This window comes from Balearica regulorum, chromosome 1 (genome assembly GCF_011004875.1).
Source record: "Balearica regulorum gibbericeps isolate bBalReg1 chromosome 1, bBalReg1.pri, whole genome shotgun sequence".
Lineage (NCBI taxonomy): Eukaryota > Metazoa > Chordata > Aves > Gruiformes > Gruidae > Balearica > Balearica regulorum.
This window is the reverse complement of record NC_046184.1, coordinates 69,288,653-69,305,420: the sequence shown is the minus strand read 5'-3', so window position 1 is coordinate 69,305,420 and position 16,768 is coordinate 69,288,653. Positions and strand designations below refer to the sequence as shown.

Here is a 16,768-nt window from a genome sequence, read left to right as displayed (position 1 = left end):
ACCCAAGAAACTATAGGATGTGTAACGGCCGTGAGCATGTAACAGGGAGTGATTTATTATTCTGTTCAGCTAGCTCAGCTAGTTGTATGTTTTCTTATTATTTAGTCATAAAAGGGAGTAAGCTTCAGTTCTCCTGACAGAGTCAATTTAAGTATACCTCCTTCAGATTTTCACAAACTTGAGGCCAGTACAGCCTCATTTTGCTGCTGTATGCCTGCTAATTAGAACTAACGCTATGTCTATTTATAGCCACTTTTTAAAATTATTTTTCCAACGGCAGCTTCTTTAGAGTGAAAATTAAGCTAGGTTGAGGTTGGAGTAACTATATCTAGATCTCTTCTGTTATAAAATAAGATTCTGATTAAGATCATGAAAGAATTTAAAAGGAAATGAAATCTACACAAATATATTCCATCTCCTCAAAACAAGTATTATTAAAGGAACTGCCAGGCATTCCTGAAGCATCAAGCTACCACGAAAATAATACAAACAGATGCTGCATTATTCTACAAAATTTCCATTCTGGTTTGCTTGTGGACTGTAAGTTTTGCAGCAACAAATGCTACCAGTAAACAAACATGAAGACAGACATCTTCTGGATGATACTCTCAATCATGAGCTGACGGGGACCAAAATCCACTAGCCACAGGGGCTGCACAGATGTAGCAGCAATAAAGGCTGAATCACAAACCCCTAAACGTGGCTGATCCATCTACCCAGGGCTGAATCTTCATGAGAGGTGTACCAATAGCATAGGGAGACATAACAGGCAACTCACAAGTTCCATCTACCCCCTCCCTTGCCAGCTGAGCCACAATGACTGGTTTTATGCTTGTTTTTAGTTTTCACTAAATTTCATTAGTAAAATGTGCTCACTTAAGCCACCTTCTTGATAATCAGATTTCATGGTTGTTTACATTAAAATGCTCTGAATCACAAGATGATAAACTGAAAGCACACACACACCAATTATAATAGCTGGTGCCCTGGGCAGTAACTTGTCAAGCAATGTTTAATAAACTGCTTTAAAAGTGCCCACACCCTTGGTTAGAAGATCAGTTTCTGAAGTAAGCAGGGGAATTTAGTTAAGGAAAAGTATTTCTGGAAAAAACAACGTAAAGAGGGGGGAAAAAATCTTGTTCTATTTTAAATTTAAGACTAAATTTTAACACTCAATTTGTGATTAAATTTGCAGATACTTACTTCATTCTTTCATTCTTTTTCTGATGCCCACTGAATCCATCAGAGAATGATTAAGATGATGAATTTGAATGATAAATGAAAGATGAATCTGTGAACAGTAATTCTACTCATTCTACATTGAAACTATTATAAGAGAGTTCATTTACAGATTTGTGTTTTAAAAAGAAGCTTCATATAATTTGAGATAACTACTCCTGAAACCAGGTAGGCACACCATTCCTTATGTTTTCTGAACATATTGTGAAGATACTACCAATTTTTATTTTCACCATGTTCACCACTTGTTTTTACATATATTTTGAACCTAAGATGGGAGCAAAGAAACAGTAGAGAAATAGTATGAAAACATCTGTCTCAGATTTCATTACAGAACTGCTAAAGAAATAATTCTCTCTTGGGAATTCAAAAAAGTTCAATGATTTTTTTAAAAAAATGTCAAGCAACAACTCTAACTTTTTCATTTTACCATAATAAAGGAAGATTGACCTAACACTTCCATTAGATAACGTCTGGCTAAATTATCTAAAAACCACACATTATGTCCACAGCTACCATTTTGAGAGTGAAAGTTACTCCATACTAAAAACAACTGGGCTCTTTTTATTCTTGGTCCTCTATGAATCATAACTGTACCTAGTAAAAACACTATGGACATCAAATAGATGTGAGAGATATCAAAGTGAAAGTCACTTATTTGGTACCTTGTTCCACCCACTGGCATGAGCAGCTGTCTCTTGTGTGCGCTCTCGATATTCTTGATATGTCACCGGCCTGCAGAAGTTAAACCAACACTGAAAGTTATAAAAGGAAACAAAAGAACAAGAATAAAATAAAATTCTCAGTTTCCAGAGAACAAAATATTTTCACATGTATCACAGCAAATAGTTTTCAAGAGCTAACAGGTCTCACATTTCCGGACATAAAACACCAGCACCAGACAGGGTCAGGAAGGCATCACCTTCTCCCAGTTTCACAATTTCATATAATTGGTTATGTGAATTTCATAATAATTTGATGCTCTACAACTTAAAGGACATTAAATAAATAGGTTCTCTGATATGCTACCAAACATTCTAAGTTCTTGCATATAATATTTTATAATCTAAGACTTTAGAGATAAAAAATTCTACTAAGAAATTTATCTGAGAGATAGAGGCCGATGCAGAGTAAAATTTTAATAAACAATGTAGGCTATGAACCAACACAGACTGCTTGACCACATTAACATTGTGTTAGAGTTGAAGCCTTTATTTGCAAGAAACAGCACTTTTGATCACAAAACCCCCTTCATATTTCTGCAGATAACTCTATTTTAGATTGATCACATCTCTACATCTCTGAATGGGGATGATGAAATTCCTCTCTTCCATAGTCCTTCCTCCATGATGATATAGTATCTTAGAGTCAGTAACGACTTTCTGCCAACTGACAGCAGAAAGATGTACTGCTTCAAAAGTGTTTGTCCTAAGCCAGATCATGGCAAAAGGCAAGTTCAGACTTTAGTTTAAATGGAAATAGTGGTAACTGCTATTGGACAGAAGACTGCTTATTGAACTCCAAGAATCTTTCTTGGTCTAACAGCCTACTGTACCACAACATACTTGTTTATATGCACATAAGAGGACAGGAAAATATAAGCAAAATAAGTATTGCATCAGATAGCACTACTGTAGCAAACATGGGTAAAAGAACAGAGTTAAAGCACACTGGGGAAAACATAATTCCGATTTGTCATTTTAAGTGCATTCTCTTAACTTCTTTGGTACGTTAGTTCCTTTAAAACACAAATCCAAATCAATCAGTGGAATGAGAAAAGCAACAACAGCTGCAGGAAGGATATTATCAAGAGATTAAACAGTAGCTCTAGTTTGCCTTATAAAAAGGCATGTGTCTCAACATGTTTTCACAGGCATTTCAGACTTTATATGTATGTATGTACGTACATATATAAATAAAAAAACAAACTTAGAATGCAAACATTTCCCTACAGAAAACACAAGAAGCCTAGAACATTAGGCTACTAACAAGCTAGAACCACTTAATTTTCAAAGACTTCATCTGAGGAACTTTCCAAAAACAATTATCTGCAATCTTTAAGACATTTAAACTTAAAATGCTGCTATTTCAATTTATCATTTTAGACACACAAAAAAGATGGGTTGCAAAGCTTACTGTTAATTTTCCAACTTGCTACCAGTCTGTTTTTTTAGTATTTTTAGTGTAGTGAGGTATTTTTAGTGTAGTGAGGTATTTATCAAAACTTCAGCTCTTTAGAAGATACCAAGTACAAGTTTTTAAGGCCACATGACACAAATGCCTGGCTTGTAAAGGCAGATAAGCTTCTGCTATTTCTGGAGGAACACACTAGCGTATCTTCTGCCGCTTAAGGAGAAACTTGTACCCCACATATTCTTTTCTGTGGGTAAATAATTGTTAGTTTACACAATACTGAACTTAATTTTTGATGCTACAGAAAGTTCATATAGAAGCAGACAGTATATATATTAGTTTCTGAAAGTTAAATGCCAAGTTGACAGAGTGTACTTTTCCCTTGGATGAAAAATGAGACAACCACATTCATCTGTCTGGTCAGATGTTACTTGGCACCTTTGCTGTGAAATCCAGGTCAGTCATAGAATCATAGGATGGTTTGGGTTAGAAGGGACCTTTGAAGACCATGGGCAGGGACATCTTTCACTACATCAGGTTGCCCAAAGCCCTGACCTACCTGACCTTCAACAGCCATTTTTAAATTTCATTGGTCATAAAGAGTCAACCCTTAGTTGTTGACTAGAGAACTAGTTAAGGAATAGATGGGCTAGTTAAGGAATCACAAAATGGTTGAGGTTGAAGGGCACTGCTGGAGAACATCCTGACCAGCCTCCCTGCTCAAGCAGGGTCTCCTACAGCAGGCTGCCTAGACAGCTTTTGAATATCTCCAAGGATGGAGACTCTACAACCCCTCTGGGCAACCTGTGCCAGTGCTCAGTCACCCTCACAGTAAAAACATGTTTCCTGATGCTCAGATGGAATGACTTCCAAATTCATAATCTTCCAGAAGTCTGCCATAAAAGGTATTACCTTAACGAGGGCATGAGATCCCTCTCCAATGCTTGTATGGAAGGCTTAAGCCCCATGCATCAGAAAGTTTTAGGTACTGATTTCTAGTCTTCCAGTACCTTGTTGTTCAAACAGTTTGTGAACAGCTATGCAAACTCTGAAAGAGTAGTACTAGAGATTTTTGGTTTCTTTTGAGCCATGCTATTTAAACCAATCCACAAAACAGACTCAGATACCTATTTGCTAATGCAAATACAATGTGCTATTTAAACAATAAGCTTAAACAGGCAGGACAGCTCTTAAGGCACCAAGTTTAGCCCAGCGGCCCACATGTGCTTCAGATGTGTACCTGAATGGTACACATCTAAGTACCATCCTTCCAGGGAAACTCTCCTACTCATCTTTAGCCAGACTACCAACAAACCTTCAGCTCCACTCTTATCTATAAGGTAAAATAAGTTAATCTGGCTACAGCCCAGAACTCATGGAATTGGCAATGGCAATTGGCAGCTGCCAGCTGCTAGTTTCACCAGCAACTCAAATTAGTCTCAGAAGTTCAATGATAAAAGCTTAGAAAAAAATTTAGAACTTACATTACTGTAAAGAGCAAATACCACAAAGAACTATTTGCACATTACAACACAAAACAAAAAAACAGCCAGATAAAGGAACATTGAAAAAGAAAGAAATGCAATACAAAATGTAGTCCCATCTTTAGCATTTCAGCAGCAGTCACAATGCAAAAGTAAATACCTTCCTCTTTGAAAAAGCAAATGGAAACTCACTTGCTAAGCAAGCTCTGCAGTGCTCTGTGCAGATGTTCTTTCAATTCCTGGGACACTTTCTCCCCCAAATGAGCCAGGCAGTCTTCTATTGAGCTCTCTGGATTGGCAGGACTGAACACTGGGGAAGTGTGGCAGTCAAATCCCGTAGTGGTAAATGCTGAGAGAAAAAAAGTATACAAAATAAAATAGATTCATATAAGAATCAACAGTCTTAGATTTCTTATCCCATCAGCTAACACAGTTTACATGAGGGATGAAGAAATCCCAACTCTATAGTCAAAGCATGCTATGAACAAATTGTAGTAAAATAAGTATAGTCCAAATATATTCTGGAAGCAGTACTTACAAGCCATAGATGACTTTGAGCTATGCTTCCTCTCCAGCTCTTATTTCACAGCTAACCAGCATCCTAACCAGCAAGTTAGCTGAATGTGCAGCTAGTCTCAATTTTAAGGTGATGCCAACCCTGATGGAGCAGCAAGACAGCCACTTTTCCATGGTAAAATTTGCCGGCATGTGGACATATCTGCAGCAGTACTAGAGTATCATTTTTTACAATAATATTTTGTTCATCTAATCTGTTCCTTCTCAGTTCAAAACTTCTAAGAAAGGTCTATATGGATGAATGTAAACAGATCTAGAGCCTTTCTACTTCAGATATCCAATTTGCAACATACATGCAAAGCAAAGGTTGTTTCCAAACCATCCCTTACTGGGAGTCTTATAAAAGCCACATCTACAGGTCGAAGCATGTAAAAAAAAATAAACCTGGTGGAAGTGAGAAATCTGATGGTTTAAGTCCACACTCCTCTGAATGTTAGCTGCTGAGGAATGATTTCACTTCTATCATCAACTGGAGCAGCTCAAGAGCTGCTTGCATTTCATTATTTATAGTAGCCTATTAAATGTCATTCAATTGTTTGCTTTGGCTAGACTCCACCACTCCAAACGGTAACATTTAACTATTTGACTTCACGTGACAATGTGTAGAAATCTTGTGGGGGGAGGATGGTAAAGAGCTTCAATGCATCCAAAAATCTCTTTAACTAGAGTGCCTGTTACAAATTAACCACCATTATAGTGCACAGAGTTTATCGACTGAAATGGGAAAATCTGAAGAGCACCTTCCAAGATTTCTTCATCAAGATGTTTTAGCTCCTCCTCTATTTCTATTTTAATCTTCTCCAAAGCCTCTTTCTCCAAAGCATGTTGTGCTATAAGCTGTTGTTGAGTCCCTAAAAGAAACCAGAGAAATTATTCAAATATAGTATTTCAAATAAGGTAGATTATAGTTAATATTTCAATATCATGTTCCATTAAGGAATTCAGGGTGAAAGTTCTATTTCAGATAGCAACATAAAAAGTATGATCCCTTAAGGGCACTTATTACAAAAGTTTTATTATATGAACCCAGGAACACATAAACTTCCAGTCCTATTTGAGATAGAATAGGTGCTTGAAATATGAATATATTAAAAAAATTAGAACTGTAAAGCCAGAAACAGAATACATGCAACAGCTTTAAAAACAAACTTATCTTAAATTTAAGACCAAAATCAAACCAAGGCACATAAACAAGCAGTCATTAAAACTAATACACTCATTATCAAACTACACCAAAACAAAGCAGACGTAGGCATAAGCTTGGTTTTTAGTAGCAAAATATAAAATTGATATTGATGCCTGCAAAATCTACAAAAATACTCAGAGCAACTATGTAATGACATCAGTGAAGAGTCCCAAAATCTATTAACTGTGCATCATTTCACTGTTCATGAGGAGTCTACAGGCCACAGTGAAATAATTTAAGACTGGCTTCACAAGTAACAATAGAGACAAAGGACCCCACAATTGTCAGTCAATTGTCAATTCTCATCCCCTAATCAAGTCATTTAGGAATCTGAAATGGCTGCATATCCCCAGAAATACACATGCCATGGTCTGAGATCACGAATACATATTCCGTGTGCTGACTCTAGATATTTGGTAACAAGAAATTGTTTCAGCCATATCATTCCGGATTACATAGACTCCCAATCGTCTTAATTTGTTTTGCTACAGCAAAACAGAGACACAAAACTGTTTTCAAGCAAGCCAAGTTATTTAAAACATTTGAATATTTGAGGAACTGCCTGCTGAATGTCAACCTTTCCAATATAAGGCCGTACGGCAAGGTAACTACTCAAGTAACTGGTTTATGGGATGGGTACTAATGGAAAGACTAGATGTCTGGGACAGAGTTCCAACTCAAAACTCTTGCTATTTATCTGCTTTTTCTTTGGGTTTGCTCATCTTTATTCCTTCCATCAGCTTTCAATCCCATTCTTAAAGCACACTACAAAAACCGTTCCATTAACTGCTGTTTTATTTTCACCAAACATCACTGAATCAACAGCCTACCACTGAAATTTTCTTCTTTCTTTCTCCCAGTTCCTCAAAATGTCCTGCTTAGAGATAAAATGGATCTCTGTTATATCCACACAAATATAAAAGTGAATTTTGTATCAACTTACTCTTGAAAAAAACAAATAAATAAAATTGACCACAAAACTTCCCTTTGCTAAGCAATGCCCCTTCCAGCCATTTTCTTCCGTAAGTTATGGGTCAATTATCAGTCCCCATTAGCCCTGCACCCTGCTACTTTCAACAGTATCAGCGACGGAGTTACCAAAACCACATTTTCTTAGCCCTCTTACTTCTGAATATTCCTTAGAATTCTTTTTTGGGACTTCACATTCTCTCATAGCCATGATTTAAAGATCACCCCCTGGCCAACCTTCTGATTACATTGCCCATGTCCACTGTTTCTTACTCATGCACCCAAATACTGATGACTCTCCAACCTATCTCACCCTTTCTGCACCTACAGTGACTGCCTACAGCTCTACCTTGGCATCTAGACATTGTTCTGCTCTACAAATGTTCTTCACTCAGTAGAAGAAAATAAAAAGGGAAAAGATTTACATCTGTAATGTTGGTATCACATGACTTCATTTCTTCCTCATCACTTATATTTCACAGCCAAATCTTCAGGTAAGTCCTGCAACATCCAGTGTAGCTTTCTAGCATGTCTTCATTCTTGTATTGATGACACTAAATCATAATTTGCTGGCCTTATGAACAACTGCCTATTTTCTTTGGTTCATCTCTATTTAAATCTGCTTGAACTCACTTTAAGTGTTGTATTGCCTTCCCCTTTCCTTCATAATCAACATGTAGTATCAGTAGGTTTCATATCAGAGTGTGTGAAAACCATAAAAGCAACAATAGTAGTTAACACACAGATGTGTAGTAAAATACACTGTGCTTTTTCTGTATTTAAAAAAACACTAGGAAATAAGCTTACAAGGTTTCCTATATTTGAAAAGTTAATTTAAAAATCCACAGAATCAACCCACTGAATGTGTGCTAATGCTTAAAAACCTCAGCACTCAATAGATATCTGAGAGACAAAATCTTTCTAAACCAATGCACAAGTCAGTGTAAAATGTTTACATTTATGTGAGCAGTTTAAAGGAACAAATAGTCACTTTAATTCCATTTTACTTAACCACACAGATCATCATCACTATGTTGAGAATAACTTTATTTAGCTTCTTAAATCCCTTCTCAAACAGTCTCGTTTTGCCACTTTGAACAATAAATTCCAGAGAGGAGCAAACTGTTCCTCCTTTTGGTTAATGAACAGACACTCACTAATGCCTTGTCAGTCCCTTCAAGGTCGCCTCTTTGAACGACCAAACCGCTGCTTCACAGTCAAGCGCAACAAGTATATGCAAGTACAAACTCTTTTTTTAACCTGTGCTTCACCCTGTATATGGAAGGGATGAGGGTATTCAGAAGAGCGCCTATTCTCACGAGACTAATGTGATGATGATCACACATGACAAGCTGTCATACTTGATAATAAGTCACCTGGAAAACGGAAGGAAGAGAAATTCCATTGCTGCCAGCATACAAAAGAGCTGTTTAGATAATCAGTGCTGCAGTCAATGGTTTCCATCTCGTAACACCCACAACTTTGCAGCAGCTGCTGATTGCAATAGCACCTGACTTTCAGTTGTACAAACCATCAAAACCCTGCCCCTCCCGGAGCAGTGACTTTGCCCTGTTTATTCCCCTAATTATCAATGGACTTCAGCTTTCTGCTTCTCCGGTATGTTGACCGCTACCAACAAAAGTTGCACCCCATGTTGGAGAACAGCATATTCCAATAGCAAAGCGCGCGAGTGGTATCTTCTTCTTTAGATGACTTCCAAGTCAGGTTGCAAATAGGTAGAATAAAACAGTAAAAATAGCTTCTAGTAGATGAGAACATATTTTCATTGTTTAACAATGCAAATGGTCACATCAGAAGTGGTACTTGTAAGATCCACAAACACTGAATGCTTTCCTATGCTAAAAAAAAAACAGGTTTGCCTATTACAGGCTTTTGGTGAATTGACTCTGAAAGGCCTCTTCCAAACCCAAAGACAAAACACACCTCCGTTACAGGGTCTTACACAAAGAAGTTAGTGTATTCTACTTTTTATTCATGGAATAAACATTCCCTTTTGCACAAGCGTGTTCTTGTTAAGATTTTGTTTTTCAGGTATTTGGAGGTAACCTGCAAAGTAGGGGAAAATGTATTCTAAAAGTCCATCAAGCCCCGTGTCACTGACAATCAGACAGTATTATGACTACTAAACAAATGTAATACTTCAGTAAAACTGCACCGATAAGGCCATTCCAGAAGTTTAGTGACATTACAAGACTAACTTGTTTCTCAGGTTAGATCCCAGGAGGAGGAGGGATGGGAAGTCATTCATCAGAGCTAGAGAGCCTGCACATCTGATTCTACAGTGTTAGTGTCAAATTATGGCTAACAAGAGACAACAGCAACTATAAGGAGAAACTGAAAATGTGTTATGCCTCTTCAGTTCAAGTGAATGCATAGTCAATTAAAGCCTTTGATGCCAGAGATTGCTGCCCCCCTTTTTTTTTTTTCATGCTTCTAAGTTTGATCTAACAACATCTGTTTTCAAGTTCTACCTCTGTAGAGTCAATATTGACTTCAAAATTTACTTTCAGCATGATTCTAGTATTTAACATCTCAGACTTTTTTAAAACAATAAGTAAGTTTCTAAAATTTCTGCAAGAACTGAGAAGTGACAAAAATATAAGAAATCTCTTTATAAGTATATTCATGTTTCCTTTAATGAAAAGTATATCCATTATCCCAGCAAACTTCAGAACACAGACTGCCATACATAGATGTAGCCATTGATTTGAGAAACGTTTAAAAGCAGCTCTTTATAAACAATAAGAAGGCTCAGCTTAGAAGAAACTAAAGAAGTTCAAAATATTAAGAACCAAAGAGAGACAAGACATTGCCAACTAATAGTCAATTTTTTTTGTGGGCAGCAAGGATGCCTAAGTGGGAATTCACATTCTTGGAGGGACCACCTATTTCTGCTCCAAGTCATACCCCCAACTCCCCCCTTTCCTTGCCTCAGTTCAGGAAATAACTCCCTCATTACCACGAACTGGATTGGTACACATACGTGTACCTTTTCAGCCTGTGATTTTTCAGCCAAAGTAGGCATGTTTTGCCTTAAGAGAAAAGTTTCTAAGGAATGAGTTATTCATCTAAGCTAAAAAACACCTCAAAAACTCCTTCATTTCCTACAGACCAATAGTAGGTACTATGAAGAGTAAGTGAAGATATGGGGATGGAGTATGAAGAAAAGCAAGATACTCTGCAACAGCCACTCCAAGTGTCACCTGATTACAGAAAATCTTGCAATGACAGGTATCCAACCCACGACAGTCAAAACCATATAAAAGAGGTACTACTAGGTAGATTTGGGATGGCCACTAAAGAGCCTTGAGCTTACCCACAATGTATGAAACCTGACCATCTCTGCCTATCCGTACATGTATTTCCTGAAATGTGACAGAATTCACTTCTAACCGAAGCAAGTGAACAAATGAACGTAAACCCCATTTCTCTCTAAACCCCATTTCTCTAGAAACTACTAAAATGCCTTGATCACTGACTATATACAACACTTCATGCAGCAATCCCAAAACAGATAATAAATGGTCAAAAGAACACTGTGCACAATAATTGGATTAAAATACTGTGGATAGCATGCACCTCAGGGAAACTGTAAAACTGTCAAAACCTCGTTCACCTCTTGAGTAATCTATGCCACCATGCAGTAGCAGCATTCGTTATAAATCTTCCAGACACTATGTGAGCTAAGGGATTATTTAAGATTTCTCATTCTGTCAAGGAAAACACAGAACAACTACTTTCCTTCAGAATCTTTGTTACAGCCACAGGCTCATGGGATGGGGTCAAACCGTGGGGATGTAGATTTAAAAAACAGAAATACACTAAAAGTTACCCTTTGATGAAACACAAAGAAACATTTATAATATAAATATATTGAATCACAAAAACAAAGTACTTTGACTCACTTAAAAATTAAGTAGGACTAATAACTGCAGCAACCTGGAAACTTCTATAATGAGCATGAACTTCAAGGGGAAAAATGTAGAAATGTTTTCCAGTACTTGGTATTTATTTCCTGTGTATGAACCAGTAGTTATAGATATTACAAGAGTCCTGAAAAAATACTAAAGCATCTCTCCAGAATCGAATGAACAGATAGCTGAGAGCTTCCACACATTTTAAATAATTGTACTCATCTGTTGCCTCAAACCACATGAATTTACACAGATTGTGTCTTATGGTGTGTGTTTTATCAGATTTATCCAAGCAATTTGTATTATTCACCTACCTGAAAACCAACCAAAACTAACAGAATTTACTGCTAGAGGACTTTGCTTCATTTACAGTGAAGTGAGCGCTATGCAGAATCACTATTCTGCCAAAACGGTAATAGGAACAATCTCTCAAACTACTGCCAAGTTAAGTTTGCTGGATTTTCCTCTGGAGATACTGAAATCAACTAGAGAATACTATAGAGCTGTGATGTTAGAAGATTGGTTTGTCCAGTAAAACTGTCTTTTCTTCAAGAGCCTGGAATACTGTGGATGGTCCTCTCTCCAGTCCCTGCACTGAAGAGAAACTATCTAAATAAAGCTTTCACAGTAGTAATCAGATGTTGACTTAGATCGGCCTTCTTTGCTTGAAGCCAGAAGTGTTTTTAGCTCTTGTAATTGAAGCCATCTTTCTTGCAACAAAATCAAGACCAACCAAAAGATCCAAAAGGAAATACAGTGAAGTAATTTTCTGTGTAATTTGTCTGAGTTTTCACTAAATAAAATCCCTCTGAAAACCATCGATCTGGTAAAGCATGTTATGTCTGCAAAAAATGAGATGTTTTAACATGAAATCTAACAAATATCTTAAAGATTTATTCTTATCTTTTTGAATAAAAAGACATGCATGAGAAAAAGAACTCGCTAATACAAAATGCAGGAAAGCAGAGGTTTGGGGGAGGAGATGACCATTGGAGGGGAATGGACAAAAGCATTCAATTTCTCCTACCAGTTCTAGCAGAGATAAAATAGTACAACTCCTTTTGGGAAAGATGGCTTTTTTTGGTTGTTATTTTGACCTATCATATATTCTCTGGTTTAAGTGGAGTGTTGAAACTTCACTGAAACATGGGAGACTGCTGTAGAAGGAGACTCAAAGGAGGTACAGAAATACTAACTACACCTAGCATGCCTTATTTCCCCATGTTCTGTATACATGTGATGGAAAGGGAGAAGATCCTCCAGCGGGTGACAGAAGGTGAATGTAATCAGGGTCCTGCTCTGAACTGCCCTCTAGAGGAGTCCCTCACTCTCCCACACCGAAGGAGATGAAGGAGGTTAACACAGTGAGGACAAAGCCAGCCTTTCTGGATACTCGCCTTATATTGTAACATGATACAGAAATCAGACAAAGAGCAAGGACTTATTTGGATCTAAGAAAAATATATGAAGGGAAAGTACCAGATACCAGAGTCAACACCTCATATGAATGAAACACATAAAATTGAGAAGTGTTCTGCAACTAAAATAGAAACAGGCAAGAGCCAAACTTCACTGTTTCAATTGTTTCCCAAGAAAGGTCTGTCAGCACAGTAACCAAATTAAAGCAAAATAAGATTAAGTGACAGGTACTTTGTATCAGAATCCTCTCAATTCATAAGTCAACGGTGTTCAGCCATAGAGAGTAGAAAGACTACTGACCAGCATTTAAAGTACTACAAAAGCCATCAATGAAAGGAAGTTAGGATCAGTCAAGATATCGTATCAATGGTTCATGATGCTGCTTGAAAAACACACTGACAAGCACGATGTAATGCCATCCTGTTATTACCTCTCACATGTTTTCCTTACAAAAACCCAGAAGTTTCCTCTTCGTGATGGGATTCTACACAACAGCTCTTCATTTTCATTTACTGGCTTTCACATCTCTCTTGTTCCAACCAGGTTTCTCAGACCACACTTGTTACTGTAACACCCAGCTACCTTCCAGCAGTGCATTAGGCACTGCAGGTAGTACCCATTACAGGCTGCTGCTGCTTCTCTCGCTGCCTCCCTAGGGGAGAACATAGAGCATATAGAGCAGAGTGCTTTGGTACAGCTCTCCGCAAGTAGGCATCAGCCACATGCTAGACAACAAGGAGACACAGACTGTATATATAACCTACTTAATATTCAAAGAAGATGTATACAGTACTTCAAAATAACACAGGGCTGTGACCACACATACCCTGGGAGTGCAGATGAAACAACTGATCAATTACAAGCAACAAGAGAAGTAGGAGAAAGGATTTTTATAAAGTAACTGTCAGACAAAGGAAAGCTGTTGGAACTGCGGAAAGCAGAAAAGTACCAGGAAAAGTGAGTTAGGAAAGAATGAAACAAATCCTGAACCAGAAGGATGAAGTGTTTGCACTTAGTTCAGTAGCAGGCTGAAGTCCATCCAAAGCATTACAGAACAGAGTGAGAAATAACATGGCAGATTAGAAGTAAGGGAAAATTATTTTATCCAGAACCTTTGATCAGAAAGCAGTAAAAACACTGAAAAAGATCTAATTTCAGTGAAAGATGACCAGGGAAGGAGAAGTTGTATTCACTGTCTGGTTTTGGGAGGGAGGGTTGGGGAAATGCAGGAGAATTTCCTGTTTAGAAGGGAAGGTTTAGAGCAACAGGGCTGAAAGAACAGATTTGAAAAATATTAATGCTTTGGAGTATTTTAATAGCAAATCCAACTACACCCTGCTGTCACACACGCTAACATATCTAAATAATATCTGAAAAGTAGACTTAAAAGTTATCTATATTCAGGAGCATGAAAGTCCTCTTAACTGACTACATTTTTATTTAAGCATTTGCAGCTTCCTCTTTATTCAGTTTTAATTCAAATATTTCTGAGAGGTTTCAGTAATAATCGCAGAATCATAGATTCACAGAATGGTTTGGGTTGGAAGGGACCTCAAAGATCATCTCTTTCCAACCCCCCTGCTATGGGCAGGGACACCCTCCACTAGACCAGGTTGCCCAAAGGCCCATCCAACCTGGCCTTAAACACTTCCAGGGAGGGGGCATCCACAACCTCTCTGGGCAACCTGTTCCAGTGCCTCACCACTCCAACAGCAGAGTTATAACTTTTTTAAAAAAAGTTATAACTTTCTAACATCTAATTTTCCCTTCCAACCCAAACCATTCTATGATTCTATGAATTTAAATTGACCCTCCTTCAGCTTAAGCCCATTACCCCTTGTCCTGTCACTACACTCCCTGATAAACAGTCCCTCACCATCTTTCCTGTAGGCCCCTTCAGGTACTGGTAAGCCACAATTAGATCTCCCTGGAACCTTCTCTTCTCCAGGCTGAACACCCCCAAGTCTCTAAGCCTGTCCTCATAGGAGAGGTGCTCCAGACCTCTGATCGTCTTCATGGCCCTCCTCTGGACTCTCTCCAACAGCTCCATGTCTCTCTTGTACTGGGGCCCCCAGAGCTGGGTGCAGGACTCCAGGTGGGGTCTCACAAGAGCGGAGTAGAGGGGTAGGATCACCTCCCTTGACCTGCTGGTCACACCTCTTTTGATGCAGCCCAGGACACAGTTGGCTTTCTGGGCTGCAAGCACACACTGCCGGCTCATGTTGAGCTTCTCATCAATCAATACCCCCAAGTCCTTCTCCTCAGGGCGGCTTTCAATCCATTCCTCGCCCAGCCTATAGTTGTGTTTGGGATTGCGCCGACCCACGTGCAGAACCTTGCACTTGGCCTTGTTGAACTTCATGCAGTTCGCACGGGCCCACCTCTCAAGCCTGTCAAGGTCCCTCTGGATGGCATCCCTTCCCTCCAGCGTGTCGACCACACCACACAGCTTGGTGTCATCAGCAAACTTGCTGAGGGTGCACTCAATCCCACTGTCCATGTTGCCAACAAAGATGTTAAATAAATTCAATGTTATAAATGATATATAACCAGCATATGCTATATGCTTTAGTGCCAAACTGATAAAATTACTTCTGTCATGTTTGATGCTATCTTTTCTTTTCAGGAATTTCTCATTTCATGACAGGTGAGTTCAGTAAATGACAGAGTATGCATTCTTAAGTGCTTGTTCAAGAAGAAAAAGATCCTGAAGTCTTTTTGTTTTGTTTTGTTTTTAATACAGCTTTCATCAAAATAAGTTCTGAATCACAGCAACTAGTACTGACTGAAACTCATTAAGAGCTGACAAGCCACCAAAACAATCTTGACAAACACCATTGTTTAAGTGCATGCTACCACAAAATAAAGGAAGTTTTACAACCTAGGTTTATGTGAAACACAATCTATCAAACTTCTTTTATTCTGCCTCCTATTTACTTATTTAACCTCCTATATGCATGAACGTCTTCTGGAAGAAAGACTCTGACTCCACGCAGTCCCTGACGTCTTATAAATAAATTAATAAATGCAGCATAGGCCATGCTAAGCCTCACATCGCCGCACTACCACTGACTGACAACAACAGAAGTGTTAACATAATAGGGCAAAACTATTTAGCACATCAGATTGCTCAAGTCATCGCTTAGAGTTTATGCCAGTAAACACCACCTCATCCCTGCTTACTTCCACCTGCCTCCCAAAAAAAGCAAGCATGGGCTCAAATTCTCAAGATAGCTCATGAAGATAATATACATTCATCCCTCCTAACCTTTAGACAGCTACTAAAACCACTTATTTACTTCATAAACGCCAATCAGCCCTGGCATAGCTCAAATTAAAACAGTAATCTAAATACAAACAACTTTTACTTGATCGTCATCTCTTCCCATTATTTTAAATGAATAAAATAAGAGATGCATTACACTGAACATCAGGCTAACAGTCTGCATCCACGCACAAAGAGTTGAAGAACTAATTGCATACAGTTGCACATGTAAATGGGTACAGATGAATATGCAAATATTACCTTGAGTTGAAGGAGGAGGATGCTCCTGCGGTTTCTCTTGTGATAAAAGTCCCAAATAGCTGAGAACTACGTATTTTGTTTCGTAGTGAAATCCTACAGGCACAGCAGTAGACGACGCCATCGGGTTGGCTTGTGATGCGGCAGTGCTTTTATGGGGCACGTAGGGTTTTCTCTGGGTAACTGAGGAAGACTGTAAGGAAAGAATAGAGTGTTTTGCTGCAATAGGTCATGAACTCATACAAAACAAGGAATTATGTAACAATCGTAAAGTAATATCCAGGTTTTTGCCCTGATATCCTAT

General features: G+C 38.3%; 1 protein-coding gene across 2 annotated transcripts in view; it reads right to left on the bottom strand.

Moving 5' to 3' along the window:
* Positions 1–16,768, bottom strand: part of BCL2L13 (BCL2 like 13) — a 40,956-nt gene that overhangs the window by 17,568 nt on the left and 6,620 nt on the right. For both annotated transcript variants that reach the window (XM_075757082.1, XM_075757092.1), the window contains exons 2-5: positions 16,468–16,657; positions 6,173–6,283; positions 5,049–5,205; positions 1,905–1,974 (exon numbers count right to left, since the gene is read on the bottom strand). In XM_075757082.1, coding sequence (XP_075613197.1) covers positions 1,905–1,974; positions 5,049–5,205; positions 6,173–6,283; positions 16,468–16,588 — 459 coding nt within the window. In that variant the 5' untranslated portion in view covers positions 16,589–16,657. The remainder of the gene's footprint in view (positions 1–1,904; positions 1,975–5,048; positions 5,206–6,172; positions 6,284–16,467; positions 16,658–16,768) is intronic.